The following is an 18,155-nucleotide window of genomic DNA, read 5'->3' on the forward strand; positions in this document are numbered from 1 at the left end:
TCCTCTTCCTAATTTGCATCATCCCTCATGCAAACAGCCTTTTAATACTATAAATCTGGACCACAAAAATTGAGAAAGATGGCCCTGAAGCATTTTGAGTCTCACAGACTTTAAGGAGTAACTAGCAAGTATTTTACAAGAACACAATAGCACACTTCCTGCCTATATATATAATATTAAGGTTGAAACCTAAATGTTTTGGAAAGATTTATGACAGGCTTAGAAATAAACAGGTTCTTTGGCTAACTCTGAACTAACATAAAATTAAAGCAAGCCAGTACTTCCGCTTCCAGGAATATGGAGTAAGCAAACTTTTCCCTAATCTTCCCAGTAAGTACAACTAAAAAAAACTGGAAATTATACCAAACAAACACAAGAAGACTCTGAAAGGTGAAAGAATATGTCTGACCAGCTAGGGATCTCATGACCCAGGGAACAACATGGTGGTGAGTTCCTTGGTTTTCTTTCTGCCTCATATATCCCAGACTTGAAGCTAAAGAAATCAGCAACCCAGAAACAGCAATAAACACAAACCAAAAAACAAACAAACAAAAACAACAAAAGCCTGCTTTCTCTAGTCAGGGGGCAGCCTAGCAAGAGAGAAAATGTTTAGACAATAATTGCTCTACTCCAGCCAAATGCCACATAAAATACAGTGGCCCCACACCCACCCATGCCAACAAGGCCAGAGAAAGAATCCCAGACTTCCACATCTAAACATCTAAAAAATGATTAATACTAATTCTACACAGTCTCTTCCAGAAAACAGAAGAGGAGGGAACACTTTCCAATTCATTTTATGAATCTGGTATTACCAAGCCAGACAAAGACAGGATACAGAAAGAAAACTACGTATCAATATCCCTCATAAACACAAACACAACATTTTTTTCCTTTCTTTTTCAGACATCTGTAACAGCCAGAAAAAAATTCTTAACAATCTATTATCAAAGAGAATTCAGCAATAAATAAAAACAATTATATACCATCACCAAGTGAAATTTATTCCACAGATGCAAGGCTGGTTTAATATTCAAAAACCAACCAATTTAATCCACCATGTTAACAAGCTAAAGGAAAAAAAAAATCACACGATCATATCAATTGATGCAGGAAAGGCATCTGACAAAATTCAACACCTATTCATGATAAAAACCCTCAGAAAAACAGGAATGGAAAGGAACTCCCTCAACTTGATAAAGAGCACCTACCAAAAAACTTTCAGCTAATACTATACTTATGAGTGAAAGACTGGGACCAGGCACAGTGGCTCAAGCCTGTAATCCCAGTGCTTTGGGAGGCTGAGGCAGGTGGATCACAAGGTCAGGACTTTCAGAACAGCCTGGCCAACATGGTGAAACCCCATCTCTACTAAAAATACAAAAATTAGCTGGGCATGGTGGCGCATGCCTGTAATCCCAGCTACTTTGGGGGCTGAGGCAGAACTGCTTGAACCCAGAAAGTGAAGGTTGCAGGGAGCTGAGATCACACCACTGCACTCCAGTTTAGGCAGCAGAGCAAGACTCAGTCTCAAAAAAAAAAAAAAAGTGAAAGACTGAATGTTTTCCACCTATGATCAGCAATAAGGCAAGAAGGTCTACTCTCTCACAGGTAACATAGTGCTAGATGTTCTACCCTTTGCAATAAGGCAAGAAAAAAAAATAAAAGGCATACAGATGTGAAAGAAAAAAGGATGAGATTGTTGCCCAGGTGGAAAACCACAAGGAATCTTAAAAAAAACAAAACCAAAAACCTAGAACTAATAATGAGTGCAGCAAGGTCACAGGATGTAAGATAAACCTATAAAAATTAACTGAATTTCTATGTAACAGCAATGAACATGTGAACATCAAAATTAAAAGTACCATTCCATTTATAATTGCTCAAAATCTAAAAATAAGTATTTAGGCTTAAATCTACCAAAACATTATAGAGCTTGTTTGCTGAAAACCACAAAATGCTGGTGAAAGAAATGAAAGAACTAATAAATGAAGAGACATACTATGTTCATGAATTGGAATACTCAACATAGTGGGGATGTGAATTCTCCTCAAATTGATATGCAGATTTAACATTAATTCCCATTAAAACCCCAATAAGTTTTTTCTAGATATAGGCAATATTATTTTAAGATTTATATGGACAAATAACTGGAATAGCTAAAATCATTTTGGAAAAGGAGAACAAAGTAGAAGGAATCATTCTACCTGCTATGGTTTGAATGTACCCTCAAAAAATCCTGCTGATACTTAATCCCCATTGTAGCAGTATTGAAAAGGGGGGCCTTTAAGAGGTGATTGGATCATGAGGGCTCATTCATCAGATTAATAGATTGATTGGTTATCATGGGAGTGGAACTGGTGGCTTTATAAAAAGAGGATGGGATCTGAGCTAGCATGTTAGTACCCTCAGCCTCCTCGCCATGAGATGACCTGCACTGTCTTGGGACTGCTGAATCTTCACCAAGCAAGAAGGCCCTCACCAGATGTGCCTCTTGAACTTGGACTTCCCAGCCTCCAGAACTGTAAGACATAAATTTCATTTATTTATAAATTATCCAGTTTCACATATTCTGTTATAAGCAAAAGAAAATGGACTAATACAGTATCCAATTTCAAGACTTACCATACAGCTGCAGTAATCACTATTGGGTGGTATTGGCAGAGGGATGGACACATAGAATGAAAGTAGAAAACCACACAATAAGCTCAGTTGATTTTTGAGAAAGGTTCAAAAGCAATTCAAAAGAAAAGATTGCCTTTTCAACAAATAATGCTAGAGCAATTACTCTTTCAAAGAGGGGAGAAGGAACTTTGAACTCAGTTCACGTCTTATACAAAAATTAAGGAAAAAAATGTATCACAGACTTAAGTGTTAATGTAAAACTATAAAAGTTGTAGGAGAAAACAGGAGATATCTTCAGGATCTAGAGCTAGGCAGAGAGTTCTTAGACTTGACACCAAAACATGATTCACAGACAGAAAAAGCAATAAATTGGACTTGATCAAAATTAAAAACATTTGCTCTGTGAAAGGCCCTGCTAAGATGAAAAGGCAAGTAAAGACTAGGAGAAAATATTTGGAAACCACATATCCAACAAAGGACTCATAGCTAGAATACACAAAGAACCCTTAAAACTCAACAGCAAAAAACCAAACAATCCCATTAGAAGATGAGTAAAAGGCATGAAGAAATTTTCATCAAAGACATACAGATGGCAAATAAGCACATGAAAAGATGTTCAACATCATTCATTAACCACTAGGGAAATTCAATGTGAAACCAAATGAATTATCACTACACACCTGTCAGAATGACTAAAACAAAAAAATATTGACAATAACAAAAGCTGGAAAAGATGGAGAGAAACTGGATCCTCATATATTCATTACAGCTATCCCAAAAAGTAGTTTAACATTTTCTTTAAAAACTAAATGTGCAACTACCACATGACCTAGCAAAGGCATTCCTGGATATTTATCCCAGAGGAATAAAAACACAGCCACACAAAAACCTTCATGTGAGTACAGCAACTTTATTCATAATAGCTCCCGAATGAAAACAACCAAGATGTCCTTCAATGGGTAAATGATCAAACAAATTGTGGGATATCCATACCATGGAATACTATTTATCAGTAAAAAGAAATAAACTATTAACCCACACAATAGACTCTCTGCATGCATCTCAGGAGAATTATGCTGAGTTTTTTTTTAAGCCAATTCCAAAAGGTGACATACTATATAATTCCATTTATATAAGATTCTTGAAATGTCAGAATTATAGAAATGGAGAACAGATTAGTGGCTATCAAGGATGAAGAAGAAGGTGGTAGTAGAAGGGAAGTGAGTGTAGCTATAAAAGGACAACATGGAAGATCCTTATGGTGATAGAAATTGTATTATGGCAGGTTTTTTCTATATTTTATGATGCTTTGATATCCTGAGGCCTTACAGAAGCAGGGAGGGACTGCCCCTCCCAGGTGAATGACTTGCTCGTGTGCACACCTTGGATATGTAGAGCAACCAGTGCTGAGTTCTTATCTCCATCTGCCTGCTTTCATGGGCTCTTGCAGTCCAGGACACGATTCCCCAGGGCCAGGTACCTGACATAGAGGGACTCACCCATGTACCCCAGAACCTGCCAAAATTATTCAAACTTAATCAGTTCTAAGTGTTCTCACCCTGCTTGACACTGCCCTTCCTGGCTCATTTCTCCCTGGCTCCCTGTGCTTCCTGACCCACCCTGCACTTCCCCACCTGCACTTTCCCAGGTGGCCCTGCAGGGTGTGGCCTGTCTACTCCTCTTGGGAACTGTGAGTAATAATCTTTCCAGTGGCAATCCTCTCCTAATTTATTGGCCACATCATATCTGAATAAAAACAAAAACCTGGGTACATTTTAAAACAAGTGTTCTGTATCTTGACTGTATTAATGTTAGTATCGTGGTTGTGGCATTGTACTAGTCTGCAAGATGTTACCACTCGGGGTAAACAGGATCTCTCTGTGGTCCTTCTTACACCCGCATGTGAGTCCACCATTCTCTCAAAATAAAAAGTTTAACTGAAAAAAAAAAAAATGAAAGAAAAATTAAAGCAAGCGCCTCATCTTTTTTCATCAATCCAATTAATTGGCGTTTCATTGTTAGAAGGCTTTTTAAATAGGGAATTAGGAAGTTTTAGCGAACAGAAGGAAGTACCAGAACACTGCCTGTTCCCTACCACTTTCCAAATGAACCAACTACGGAACAAGTCATTAGTGGGAACTTTGGGTCAAAACAAAAAATTCACGGTTGGCAGGGAAGGGAAGCCTAGAAGAAGAAAAGACCAGCTCCTCTGCAACCAGGTGCTTTAGGCCACTATTTCTAATGGGATCACCTAACGACAGGTGATGTTTGCCTCCTGCACACCTCCTGGATGCCAGCACTGTGCTAAGTGTGCCACGTGCATCCTCTCAGACCGCAGCTCTGCTCCCTTGGGGCCAGGGTGTGGCAGGACAAAGGGGAATGTGGAGGGAAGGACCTTAAAAGAGGTTTGCTAATCCAGGCCACAGGGAACAAAGGCCCAGGGCTAGTTACAAAACCACTTTCCGCATTTTCAGTAAATCTCAGCTTAATGTATTTTCTAACAAAACAAAAAGGAGGAGCACCTGGTGCCTTTTATCAAAACAAGCTCTGGTTCTGAAAATAAACCAATCTGTGTGGCAGGACTCAAAGTCTGTGGTTATTTCTGCAGTTAGTAGGCCCCCGATAGCAAAGCTCTGTGTTCAGGAAGCCAGGACAGCCGGAACAAGCTGCCGCCGCCCTTGTTTCCTCATTCGCTTCATGGAGGCAGAGTTCCAGGAGGGGCAACTGCCTGAGGCTTTGGGCTGCCGCTGTCCTCCAGCCCATGGGGAAAGAGGGCAATTTTCCTGCCCCCCGAAAAGCCCCCCACCACAGCTTCGGCTTTCTGAAAATCCATGTGACAGCTGTGCTCAGACGGGATATGCCAATGTCCCACATTTTCACTTGATATCTGCCATATGTTTTTAACAAGATATAGTTGCCATCTTCACATGCTTTTCATAACATGATTTTTAAAAATTCCTTGAGCACTATATAAAAATGCAAGCTTGTTTGAACTTGTATCACCATTGAGATTCTTTTTCCTTCTCTTACTTTAGTAAGTAAAAGAATAGGACCTCGTTTGGAGGTTCGGGATTTTAAACTTATCCCTCCCTATGTTCCCTATACCCAGCCCACTGGCCCAGAGAGAAGCTGACTTCTCCTAGGATCCCCATAGTCCCTCATATTTGCGTTCGAGCATTTGAAACTCCAATTATTCAGAAAATTCCTATTACATTTTGGGCATATATAAATTATAAAGGTCCAGTTGTTTTTTAAAAAAGGTTCTTTGTCTAATTAGTTTCAGAAATAGTGTTGAGAGAAAGAGACACAGGGGGAGGGGGGAGCAGCAAAAAAGGGGAAGTGGAGACTTTCAGGGCAGCTGGCCCATGTGCTGCCCTCACAGGCCGAGCCCAAGGCTGGCTTCCCAGCGCGCAGGGGCAGGACGGGGCAAAGGCTAAAGAAACATGACCCGGTGCCCCTCTCTGACTGGGCTCTGGATCCCAACTCCTCTGCCCCCTCATGGGCCCTGCTTCATCAGCCAGTCCCTCTCTCCTATATCTACACCCTTTCCTTTCTGTTGGTTCCTTCTCATCAGCAACTAGACACACTGAACACTTTCCTACCTTTAACAAAGGGAGAAAAGGCTCCTGGGGTCATGGCATCCTCTAGCTCCCACTACGCCCTGGCCTCTCCTCTTCAAACGTCATCTACACTCTCAACCTCTTGTTACCACCTCCTACTTACCTTGCAGGTTCACTCTATCCTTGCTTCTGAGCTTGCCACCAAGTTCACAACCATCTCCTTGCATTAAACCCGATGGACACCCTTCAGGCTCCTTTCACTTTGGCAACTTTGAACATTACTCACCACACCTTCTTACAGAAATACACTTTTCCCCTTAGTTTTCTTTAATTTTCCACCTACCTCTCTGGATGCTCAGGCTTAGTCCCCTTTTGAGTGCCTCCTCCTCTGCCCATCCTTAACCAGTGACCCTCCACGGCAGTGGAGTCTGAAATGGCACAACCTCTCTTCTAGTCCCACAACCCTCCCCAGACAAGCCCAGTTATGCCCACGGTCCTTGCTATATGAAGATGGTGCCCAGACCCCTCTCCAGACCTTCGGTCCTAGGGCTCCGCTAGAGTCATATAAGCAGCTCAAACTCAAGGTGTTCAAAACTGACCCAAGAGTCTCCCTCCTGCCTCCACCCGACCTGGCTGTCTCCGTTCCTGTCCCAGCAGAGAACACCAGCATCTACCCCTGGCCAACAAGACACGCTGTGGCACTCTCATCCTTCCCTTTCCTCCCCACTCCCCCGACTCCCAACATTCAACCCATTCTTGCCATCAAAGAATATACGTATTTGGGTTCCCATGTCCCAAGTTCCCACAGCCCCAGGATCCATGTACTGCTTCACATGTCCACTGTCAATAGCCTGGCACAGGCTCTAGCTCTCACTCTGCACAAATTCACAGCCTCCACACACGCCCACCTGCCTCACTGCTTATCCTCCCCCGAACTGTTTTCCGTACCAACCAAGTGAACTTGGGAAAACACAAATCTGGCTAAGAGCCTCTTTTTTCTTAAAATCTCCCAATCACTCCCACCACCCTCAGAATAATAGCAAACTCCTTAGCGGCTATGATCTGGTCTCACCCCCCTGCCCATCCTCATCTCTCACCTCTCACTTGATGGAGCCTGGCCTTCTCAGGATACTGGATTTCCAGTGCCTTGGACAATAGCTAAGTGGCCAATAAACATTTGTGAAACCAATGAGCAAATAAATGAATGAGTAACGGTCAGAAAAAGTTTCACTAAGGGGCTATGTAACCTGGGTTTTAAGGATGAGAAAAATTTTACTTAAAATTTGGGGCGCTGGGTATAGGCATTTCAGAAATATGAAAAAAAGAGGGTTTAAAGGTACAATGGCACAAAGTTCCTGCTTATTCTGGATGTGAGAAAGTGAGCCGTTCAATGGGGCTGGAGAAAGGATGAGTAGAAGGAAGTGAAACTGTAAGATACACTGAAATCATGAAAGCCAAATCAAAGAATTTGGATTTTTATCCTATATGTGGTTATCAGAGAGACCTCCTGGGGAGTGGCTCCTTGCCTGCCACTGAAACCTATGCTTATTATCATCAGGCCTTTGCTCTTCTAGATATGCCCGAGGGTGGAAAGCACCTTCAGGCAGGAACTCTGATACGGGGCCCTCCTGGGGACTGAGGCCCACTAAAGCTTGGGAATCCCTTATCTGGACTTTCCGAAAGAGTCACAGAGCCTGAGGTTGATCTGTCACTTCAGGGTTACTTTGCCAGAAAGACGCCCGTGTGTTGGGTGGGATTTCTCAAGAAGAGAATGGAGGAGGTCTTAAATTGGCGTGAGGAAAAAGAATAAAATATCTCCTAGTCTCTCTGAGACCAGGACGCAGTTTATCCTGGCAGCTCACAACGCTTTTCTGAGGTAGGCAAGATGAAGTCAGCCAACAGTAAGACAGAGGGCTGGCTAGGAAGAGGTCTGAGCATGGACCTGGACCCCCACCACAGCTGTCAAGATCCTCTGAGTTTTAATATCTCACTCCCATTATCCCCCAAAGTCCCAGAAAGTTCTCATTAAAAGTAAGTTTGGTCTCAGCTGTTCTATGGGAAGCCACGTGCGACGCTTTCAATGTGCCCCCAGTGTTCACGTGCTAGAGACTTTATCCCCCATGTAACAGTGTTGAGAGACGGGACCCGTAAGAAGTGATTAGGTCCTGAGGGTTCTGTCCTCATGAGTAGATTAACAGCCTTATCCCTGGAGTGGGTTCCTGATTAAAGGATGTGTGTGGTCCCCTCCTGCTCACTCTCCCTTTCTTGTCCCTCCGCCTTCCACCATGGGATGATGCAGCATTGAGGCCCTTGCCAGATGCAGGCCCTTCACCTTAGATTTCCCAGCCTCCAGACCTGTAAGAAATAAATCCTGCTCTTTATAAACTACTCAGTCTTAGGGATTGTGTTATAGCAGCACAAATGGACTAAGACACCATGGAGGGTCACAGAGGAGGGGGAGACGCAGGGAGAGCGGCGTCCAACCCCTGCACAGGCCAGAAAGGCCAGAGCAGCAGCAGCCAGGTGGGCAGGGAGCTGAACCCAGCCATGGGACAACCTCGCAGATGTCACCAACAACAAAAAAGGAGCCATGTGGTGGCAGGTGAGAAAGCTGGCGCTGAAGAACGGTGAGCACCTTCGAGGTGGTCTCCTGGGAAAGGCTCCAACACCTAGCAGGCTTCCAGGTATGGAAAGAAAGGAATGATCCGTGATTTTTAGAAGTAGGATGCAAGGGGTTCATGCTGTCAGAATTATCTGGAAAGCTAGATCTGAAAGATAAATCATCTATAAGGATTTTCCTTCAAAGCACTTACCCCCAGTTTCATCTTTTATTTATTTGCAACCATCATTGCCTGTCTTCCTCTCCAGACTGTGTGCTTCGTGAAGGCAGAGCTGTGTGTGTTTTGCTCATCGCTGTTTCCCCAGCTCCTAGCTGGCACATAGTAGGTACTCAAAAAATGGGGTGGACAGATAAACAATGTAAAATTAAAATGTTCTGGAGTGTTTGATTCGTCTCACTTTCTCTGTGTTGCTAACTTTTTTTTTTTTTTTTTTAACCAAGAAAAGTATATTTTCAAGGAAAGGAAGACATGTTTTTTATGGAAAAAGAGTCATCTCATAAATATAGTGTTGCAGTTTCAGTCTGAGTTGTAGGCATTTATTTATTCATTTATTTATTTATTCAGAGACAGAGTCTCACTCTATTGCCCAGGCCGGAGCGCAGTGGCGCAATCTTGGCTCACTGCAACCTCCGCCTTCTGGGTTCAATCGACTGTCCTGCCTCAGTCTCATGAGTAGCTGGGATTACAGGCACGTACCACCACGCCCAGCTAATTTTTTTGTATTTTTAGTAGAGATGGGGTTTCACCATGTTCGCCAGGCTGGTCTTCAACTCCTGACCTCAAGTGATCTGCCCACCTCGGCCTCCCAAAGTGCAGGGATTACAGGCATGAGCCACCACGCCTGGTCATAAGCATTTACTTAGAAAGGCAAAGGAATGTGGGTGAAAGGTAAAATGTATATCGCTGGAAACACACCCAACAATGATTCTCAGTAATGTCCAGCTTGATGCCCCACAGACACTGCAACATCCCAGAGTGGCTTGTAAATCAAAGGTTACATTCCGCACACAGGAATTGTAGCAGGAAGTGCTTCTTATAGCATTACAATTCTGTGAAAACTGACCATCCACACAGGATAAAACCGCATGCACTATCTTTGGCAAACACTAGTCATCTATGACATATAGTCACTACTCCGGGCACGTGGCATCACGAAGACGCACGAGCCTCACCCCAACTCTGACTGCAAGGGGAGAGAAGCACCAGTCACTCCCAGATAGTGTGGGTGCAGAACAGAAAAGGGAGGCTCTTTCAGAGAGGACTGCAGACATCGGAACAATAAATTGAGAAGTTTAGCATATAATCCCCAGCCCCCTAGCCTAAGAAGGCTCCCCTGACCCAGAGAGAAGGGAAGTTATTGAATTAAATTTTTATAAATGAACATTTGGCACCTTTTACCTCGAGCAGCAATGGGACCTAAGCTCATTTTAAAGCAGTTGTGCTACTCAGGGTCACCAGTCCATCTGGTGCCTAACTCGCAGGGCTGCGCGGTGGCAGTACTCAACGGGCTCTGTGTGCAGGGAGAAATTAATCCTACAGCAGCTACACCAGACAGAGAGAGGTCTCGGCCCAATCCGCAGCAGGGCTTCCTCATCTGCTGGAGTTCTGTCTGAGCATTTCTGCAGCCTAGCCACCACAGAGCGCCGTGCACTTTGGTTTGGATGTTGACTTAATATGAAACTCCAGATAAAAGGAATGAGAAGTCTCTCTTCTCACCATGCCCTCCCCGCCTTCCTTGAACTTGGGGCCAGACCTCTGGGGAACGAGACGCTTGTCTGCACACAGTCCAGAGGCCAGCACCAAGAGGGGACTCCCACCTCTCTCCCTGTTAGGGCTTTCAGAGGGAGCCGGAGCAGTCTCTACCTCGGCCGTGCAGAGCTGGGTAATTACCGGGCGGATGAGCTCAAGCCCCTTGCCCTGCTCACCTCCCACTAAAATGCACGGCACAGCACAATCATGAAATGTGCTTATTAATTTTACTCATTTGACACTGCGCTCTTCTGCCCTGAGCTCGATGTTAGGAGAAAATGATAGGGATAGATTCTGCTCCTGTCAGACTTACCAAGACTTCCAGAAAACCAAACTATCAAAGGCCATCTGCCACCCACTAGCCAAGCAAGCAGGATGACCCTAAAGGTACAAATGGAATGCTAAAGATACAGATCAACAAAAGAGGGCATGGGAAGATGGGGAGACCCCTGCCCTGGGCTCAAGCTCCCTACAAGCCCTCCTAGGAGAGTGACCCCTGAGCCCGTCCTCTCCCACAGCGGGAACTCCCAGTCCCTGCCTTGATTCATGACTTGCTGCTTCATCCCTAATTCATCAAAAGATACTTTGGCTTCTCAAATCAGGAACATTTTTATTAGCTTCCCCCAGAGTTTCGTGGCACAAAGCCATGCCTAATGATTCTATTTTATGGAAAGTTATACATTCAAATCGTGCTTTGAAGTCAAGCAGCAGGAAAGACTCAAATGTTTGTCAGAAAAAGATTCCTTCACTTTTTCACTTTTAAAATGTTTATGAGCTTTCAAACAGTTGGAAAAGGGATGTGTAGCATTTGGACAGGCTCCTCCTTCCTTACCCAGGACCCAGCACTGGCTGACCCAGTACAGATCTGCCTTGACCACTGCAGTTCTCAAAGGGGGCTGATTCTGCCCAGCCACCCCCTGCTCCTGGAGACATCTGGCTATGTCTGGAGACATTCTGGGTTGTCACCACTAGGGGAGGAGGGACAGGTGCTACTGGTATTCACTAAGGAGAGGCCAGGAATGCTGCTTAACATCCTATGAAGCACAAGATAGCACAAAGAATTATCTGATTGTCTTGCCCGAAACGTCAACAGTGCCGAAGTTGGGAAACGCTGCCTTGGGGCATCTTCTGCTGGACCAGGCATTGCATCCTCCTCACTGCAGGACATCAGACACTATTCTAATTGCTGTGGGAGGTTTTCAGTGTTGGCTAATGAGATTTGTGTTCTTTCACTCTTATGTATTCTTGGTGCACATTTTCAGTGAATAAGCACAAAACGTCACAAAGTGAGGAAAGTAAACCTAAGACCACCTTAGAATCTCAGAACACATGATAATATCCATGTTAATTAAACTCCCGTAATGTTCCTCTGTACTATGTAATCAGAATTTTACAACTGAAGCAGAATTTACCTATGGAAACAACAAAATAACCAGTTCCAATCATCAGGACTACTACCAATCATCAGGACTACTACCTGCACAGATGTCTGCTGAAAAGCAAGGAAAGTTCTCCACTAAATTGTGGTGGTGTGGTCAGCCACAGCGCTGGACTTGGAGGGAGTCTGGTCCTGATGATTCACCATATCCAAAGACTGGGACTCTGTTACTTCACTTCTCAGAGCTTGGGTTCTCCTAATCAGCAAAGAGGCGATACAGCTACTTGCCCTCCCAGCCTTCCAAAAGCCCATGAGAGTTAAATGAGTTCACAGGTAGGAAACATTTTAAACTGTAAAGAGCTACACAGATGTAGGACAATGCCTTTACAATATTTACACATGCATGACAATACATGACAACCACCAGGAGTCGTTCATAGACTCTGGATCCTTTTCATGAAATGTCACAACCAGAAGTTGAAAATCAATGAATCTAACTCCTTAATTTTACAGAAGGTGAAAATGACCATCATAGAGGTGGTCAAGGCCAGGAAATGGCCCAGATGGGCTCAGGTCTTCTAACTCCCAAACCAGGATGCTCTCCAGACCCTCCCTTGATTAAGTTCCTAGAGGGAAGAAGCACATCTTAACACGCAAGGGTCAGAGGGTCTTGGACACAGGAGATAAATACTTGTAGAATCAGTGAGCAAAATGTACAAACTAGTATCTTGACTTACTACGTCATAGCCTGTCGGGGCTCGGTTCCGAGAAGCCACCACCCCGACTCCTGTGATGGGATCCATTGACGTTTCTGGCAAGGCTTCTGAGAGGTCTTTGACTTCAGGCATGGTGGACTGGTCCTGGTTCAGCAAAGGAAAAAGAAAGCATAAAATTCAAACATAGCATTTATGTGAATAATATAAAGTCTCAAACAGACAGAACCAGAATCTTGGGGCAAATACCCTGAGGTTCACATACCTGAACTAGTTGAATGAGTCCTGACCCTATGTGACCCTTTCTCTAGGTCAAGAATTCAAATCACCTCTGGTCCCCACTCTTCTCCAGTTAGCTTTGAACACTGAGCTAACATGAGAGCTTGTCTCTACTCTCAGGAGGTAAGTTTGACTCAAACCCAAGAGCACGTCATTCTTAACTCCGCCATCAGCTGCTTGATTTCTGAACAGATACCAGCAGCTGCTCTGAAGACACGTCAGACATGGCTAAGCCTAACAACACCTTTCCTCTCTCTCCCTTGCAATCTCTCCTACGGAGGCCTAGACTTCCAAACCCACAGCCAAGGTTAGGCCTTCAGCAGGCAGAGCTTTGCAAAGAAGCAAAGAATGTTGTAAACATAGAAATAAGTGTTCTGGGCTTGGGTGAAGGAATGGTGTTGGACTCCCGGCTCCATGACTGACTAGCTGGTGACTTTGAGTAAGCAATTTAACCTCATGGACCCTTCATTTTCTCAGCTATAAAACGAGGTCATGATACTGACCCTTGCAGAGCTCCTGTGAGCACCAAGAGAGTCAAAGAGAATAGATGTAAATGAAAGGTCTGGAGAGGTCCCTGGTACACAGTAGGCGCTCAAAAAAGCACATAAGGCTGGTGGGGTGTGGGACATACAAGTCCAGGTAACTGGTCAGAAATGTGATAGGCGTCACTCCCTAGGGGACTGGCAGATCCCTTTGTTGTGTTTTACCCTCGGGTCATGTGGGCACTTACTCAAAGCCAAATAGTAACAATGATCATAATTCTTGCTGGGCACTTTGAGAGAAAGGGAGGGAAAATGGAATTATTATTCTGCTGCTGACTGCCTCTTGATGTGACCAGAGGAGACAGGTAGAATATAGAGAGCACTGGGTCTGGGCAGCTGGAGTGGCAGTGCACCAGAAAGCAAATAAGAGAGACACCACCATATGTAAATGAACCTAAGTACTTTTAAAAGGACAAGCAGTGAAAAAGAGCAAGTCAAATTCCACCTCCTTCTGCAGCAATTAAACTCCACTGGCTGTAGGTCTGCCAGATCTCTCAAGGCTGGTTACTGCTTCTAACACAAACCAAACACCCTACCTCACTAAGCAGGCAGGAAGAATATTCTTGCTTCTAGCCTAGAATTAGAAAAGGCAGAGGCCATTAAAAATGACTGCAGCCTCCTCAATAGGAACAATCAAAATGCCGTATGCAAGTCTCCCATGAAGTCAGTGGAACCCACAAAAAGCTCCGGAAACAGACTTGTCAGTGCAATGGAGCTGAGTCCTCGATCAAGGCTAGGAAGTGCCTGGCACAGCTGCAGTCTCCTCTTCTGTTTACAACAAAAGCTTAACAAAGTTATGCTTTATCTAATTCTTCTGAAAATAAGCTTCTAAACGGCCAGGGCAGGGGGTATCACACTGCATCACTGCATCATTTTCTACTTTCAAGTTTCATTTACCAGGCAGGTTTATCTGCATAAAACACAGGGCTTAGTGCTTCCTGCACACAGTAGGCATTAAGTAAATATTTATTGAGTGAATACACATGCATGTCCCCAGTAAAGGTTTAGAATTAAATATCTGCACCTGCAGATCCAGAGCAGGCACTGATCAAAAGGGCTCAGCACTTGAAAAATTCCGTAGTATTGGTAACATGAAAATAACATTGCTGCAGTTTGCAAAATATTGGTACCTGCTGTTGGTTACCAAGAATGCTTTGCAATTAACAACTCATTAACAGAATGTACGAATTCTGCCAGTGCTAAAATATCACGCTGTGAATTTAATAAAGAACATGTGAGGTAAGTTTTTTTTTTTTTTTTTTTTTTAAGATAGTATGGACTCTACTATCATAGAGAGAGAGAAAAGAAAGGGACAAAGAAAAAGGAGAAGAGAGAGGGAAGTGGGGTTAAGCATGAATAAGCAATATCTTATTTGCTGGTGGATTCATTGCCACACCCCCTGGTCACATCGTACCTCCCGGTACAATGATGACAATGGCCCTCTGCCTGGAGCCCGCTCTCAACAGCAGGAGGGAGGGTCACCAGGCCCCGGAAGAAGCCATGCTGCTCCCACAATGCCCTGCGGCGGCCCAGGAGAAGGTTCAAAGATGGCTGCAGACGGCCCCCGGCTGAGGCAGACAAAGGAGCTGGGCCTGGCCTGCCAAAGGGCCCCGCAGAGCTGCTCGCAGAGCATCTCCAACCAACGCCCGCCGTTCTCTCTCCTTCCCCCCAGCTGCTGTGCCCCGGACAGACGAAGGCGGCCTTTGTGAAATATGGACAAATGGCTCCGGGCCGCGCGCGCTGCGGCCGACTCATGGAGCAAGCGCCATCACCAACCAAGGCAGCTTTTAATGAGAAACGCCCAAGATATCCATGGCAGGGGCCATCACTCAAAGCCGCTTGCCCTGAATTACATATTTTCTGACTGCAAATTACTCTTAACGGCGTCTCTACCGGCACTTCAATTGACCTTCCTAACAAAAGGCCATTTATTAACTAGTGCTCCACGTTTCCCAGGCCGCGCGGAGCCTCAAGCCAGGAAGGATGGCCCTGCGGCTGAGGACTCAAAGAGGCCATTCATGCGGGCCCTCTCACATCAAATCCTGAGGCCTGGTTGCAACAACCCCAGGTTGTATCAACAGCTCCTCATCCAGCATCCATCTGTATCTCAAAGTCCAAACTGCCCACAAAACACACTGACAGGTCCGTAGCATTTGGACAGTGCTTTGCAGCTCTCAAGAAGCTTTCTCAGGCTCCTTCCCAGTTGAAGCTCACATCAAACCTGGTAGGTGGCTGGGTTACCTCCCAGGAGTGGGACGACTGGTCTTCCTCCCTGGGTCTGGTCTGTTTTCCATTGTACTAGGCAGAAAGGCATCCAATTGAGAAAGCAGTTTCAACACTAATTATATTTTAAAATGCCAAAGCTTTTCTTTCTCTAGCCACAGCTCAATAAGTCAAGCAAGGGGGGAAAAAGTACAGAAGGATAAAAGTAGCATGGGATTAATTTTCCTGACACCTCAGTTTCAAGATTCAACATTCCCCTCATAAATAATTTACAACAATAAAAATGAGCTAAGGCCATGTTTGTGTAGGATGGAGGTAAATTTAGGCCTAATGAGGGAGATCCGAGCACCGCACAGTAGGGAATAGGTTGATCTATGGCACGGTGTGAGCAGGATCGACAGCTCACAGGGGCTCCATATCCAACTGGAAGTTGCAGGGCCAATCGGGAGGAGGGGGAAGCAAGATGGCGAAACTTGTGCCATCCCAGCTGTGGCTGCAAGGAAGGTCTCTATAGGGAACCTCCAAAGTTGACCCAGTGTTTTGGATGACAAGACAAATGTTGAGATTTTGCAGAACTGTAGGATTGGGCCAATCTAAGTCTATTCTCAATACATGCTGGGTAAGGAATAAAGGTGCTGGGATGCCAGGGACTCAAACTGGACCTTGAGCAGGTCCTCTTACTTTCACCTCGCAGGTAATCAGGTCCCAGAAGGTTCCATTCTGACCTCTCCCCTGAGCGGGCATACAGCCTCTGCGAGGTCATTTCCAAGGCTGGGGACTGCAGAGCCTCGGTTCAGGCGTTGTCTCCTCCTGAGAGGCTTCCTCTGCAAGGCAGGAGAGTAGCGTGTGTGTGTGTGTGCACATACACATACACGTATGCACATGTGCCCACATGTGTACGGAATGGGAAAGCTGGGGAGGGTTAAGGTGAAGTGTTTTCTAAGCCAAGAGGATTTTTTCCACCATGCCATACTCAAAGAGCACCATACAAACCACACAACAAAGCCAGGAGCAAGCTTGCTTCCAGCTTCCGCCTGCAGTGCTGCAGATAGCGCTTGGGGAGGCCCCAGCTCCCGGCACTGCAGCACCTAGCACAAGACTGTCATCCCAGGTTCACGGAGAAATGAACTTTAACTATAAAGACCCTTCATACAGACGGCACACTGCTCCCTTGTAGCTGATCAAAGAATTACTACAACAGTGTGCTTAATCCCTGAAAGTCAGCAGTGCTGGGCTTAACTGATGCTGAACATTGTTTCGGAATCAAAGGCGTGCCTCCCGGCCCCAGTCTGGGAGAAAACTGAGCTACTGTATCACAGTTGAAAACTCAGGGGAACTTTGATATCATCTCTGTTTAATTTCCACGGCCCTCCTGAGCCTGGGGTTTATCTAGTTTTATCAACTCCTGTACTGAAATCAAAACGCAACTAACAAAGCTCAGACCTCTCTCCACTGAGGCCCTTCCAGCGGCGGGGTGTGGGCCGAGGAGTTTAAAGTGCTTTCAGGGAGCAACAACTGCAGGGGGCAGGGGGCGCTGCCTTCAAAGGAGGTGCTGTGGGCAGTGGGCCCGCGTTCCAGCCTCCCGCCATCTCGGCCTCCTGCCGTGGTGACGCCGGCTCAGAAGCGGCGCCAGCGAGCACTGCTGGTCAAGGCTGAAAGCATGACTGGCATACAACTTTTGAGGAGAGTAATTTCAAAGTATTAAAGGGGGGCAGGCTAAATTGGGCTACTGTAATTGAAATGACAAAAACCGTGGCTTAATTACATCCCTACAGAAGGGCAAACTTGCGATCAGCTTGCTTGAAATCCAAAGTCAAGGGCACCAAAGACAAAAACTGCCTGCTCACATCTACCAGCTTCCAGGGCTGAGGAAGGGAAAAGAATAAACATTTCATTCGCCGTGGGAAACGCCACAAGAGCAGGTGGCTGCTGGAAATGGGTTGTCCCCCAGTAAAAGCTGCTGCTCTGGCCTTCATAGAGAGGGTCTTTGCCTGTTTCCCAGCAGCAGCAATGGTCTGTAAGAATCCATGCCCACCTCTGGTGCCCCAGGATTACTGACACCTTTCTGCTGGCAAATTGCAAGCAAGGGTCGGAAGGACAGGCAAGGGACTGCCTATCCCCAAGGAGGGAACCTGTGGCCAGGCCTCACCAATGCACACCACACACAAACCCAACCACCTCCTTACAGAAAGGTGCAGAGACCTACCTCCTCAGAAGGCTGAGAGCTGGGGCCAGTGTCCATGCCGTGCCCAGTTAAATGGGCAGCTGGCTTTGAGGTCACCTGTGGGGGACAGTGCACAGACTTGAGAGGCTGTCACTGTGGAGCTTCAGGGTGGCATCCTGACGCCTTCTGAACTTTAGACAGATTACCTGGTGACCAGTCAGAGTCAAATCACTCTGACAAATGCTGGTGGACATAGTCAGGTGGCAACAAGTCACTGGCTGCTAGAAGGACTGCTAAGTTG

General features: G+C 45.5%; 1 protein-coding gene across 11 annotated transcripts in view; it reads right to left on the reverse strand.

The window, feature by feature from the left end:
* The window catches only part of MVB12B (multivesicular body subunit 12B), a 182,057-nt gene that overhangs the window by 154,437 nt on the left and 9,465 nt on the right, over positions 1-18,155 (reverse strand). For 6 of the 11 annotated variants that reach the window (XM_065530059.2, XM_074016532.1, XM_045373814.2 and 3 more), the window contains one exon: positions 12,671-12,793. In XM_065530059.2, coding sequence (XP_065386131.1) covers positions 12,671-12,781 — 111 coding nt within the window. In that variant the 5' untranslated portion in view covers positions 12,782-12,793. Of the gene's footprint in view, positions 1-8,998; positions 9,049-12,032; positions 12,190-12,670; positions 12,794-17,896; positions 18,147-18,155 lie in introns of those variants that run through there. The other 5 variants (XM_074016534.1, XM_065530057.2, XM_074016535.1 and 2 more) reach the window with 4 other exon arrangements.

Source organism: Macaca fascicularis, chromosome 15 (assembly GCF_037993035.2).
Source record: "Macaca fascicularis isolate 582-1 chromosome 15, T2T-MFA8v1.1".
NCBI lineage: Eukaryota > Metazoa > Chordata > Mammalia > Primates > Cercopithecidae > Macaca > Macaca fascicularis.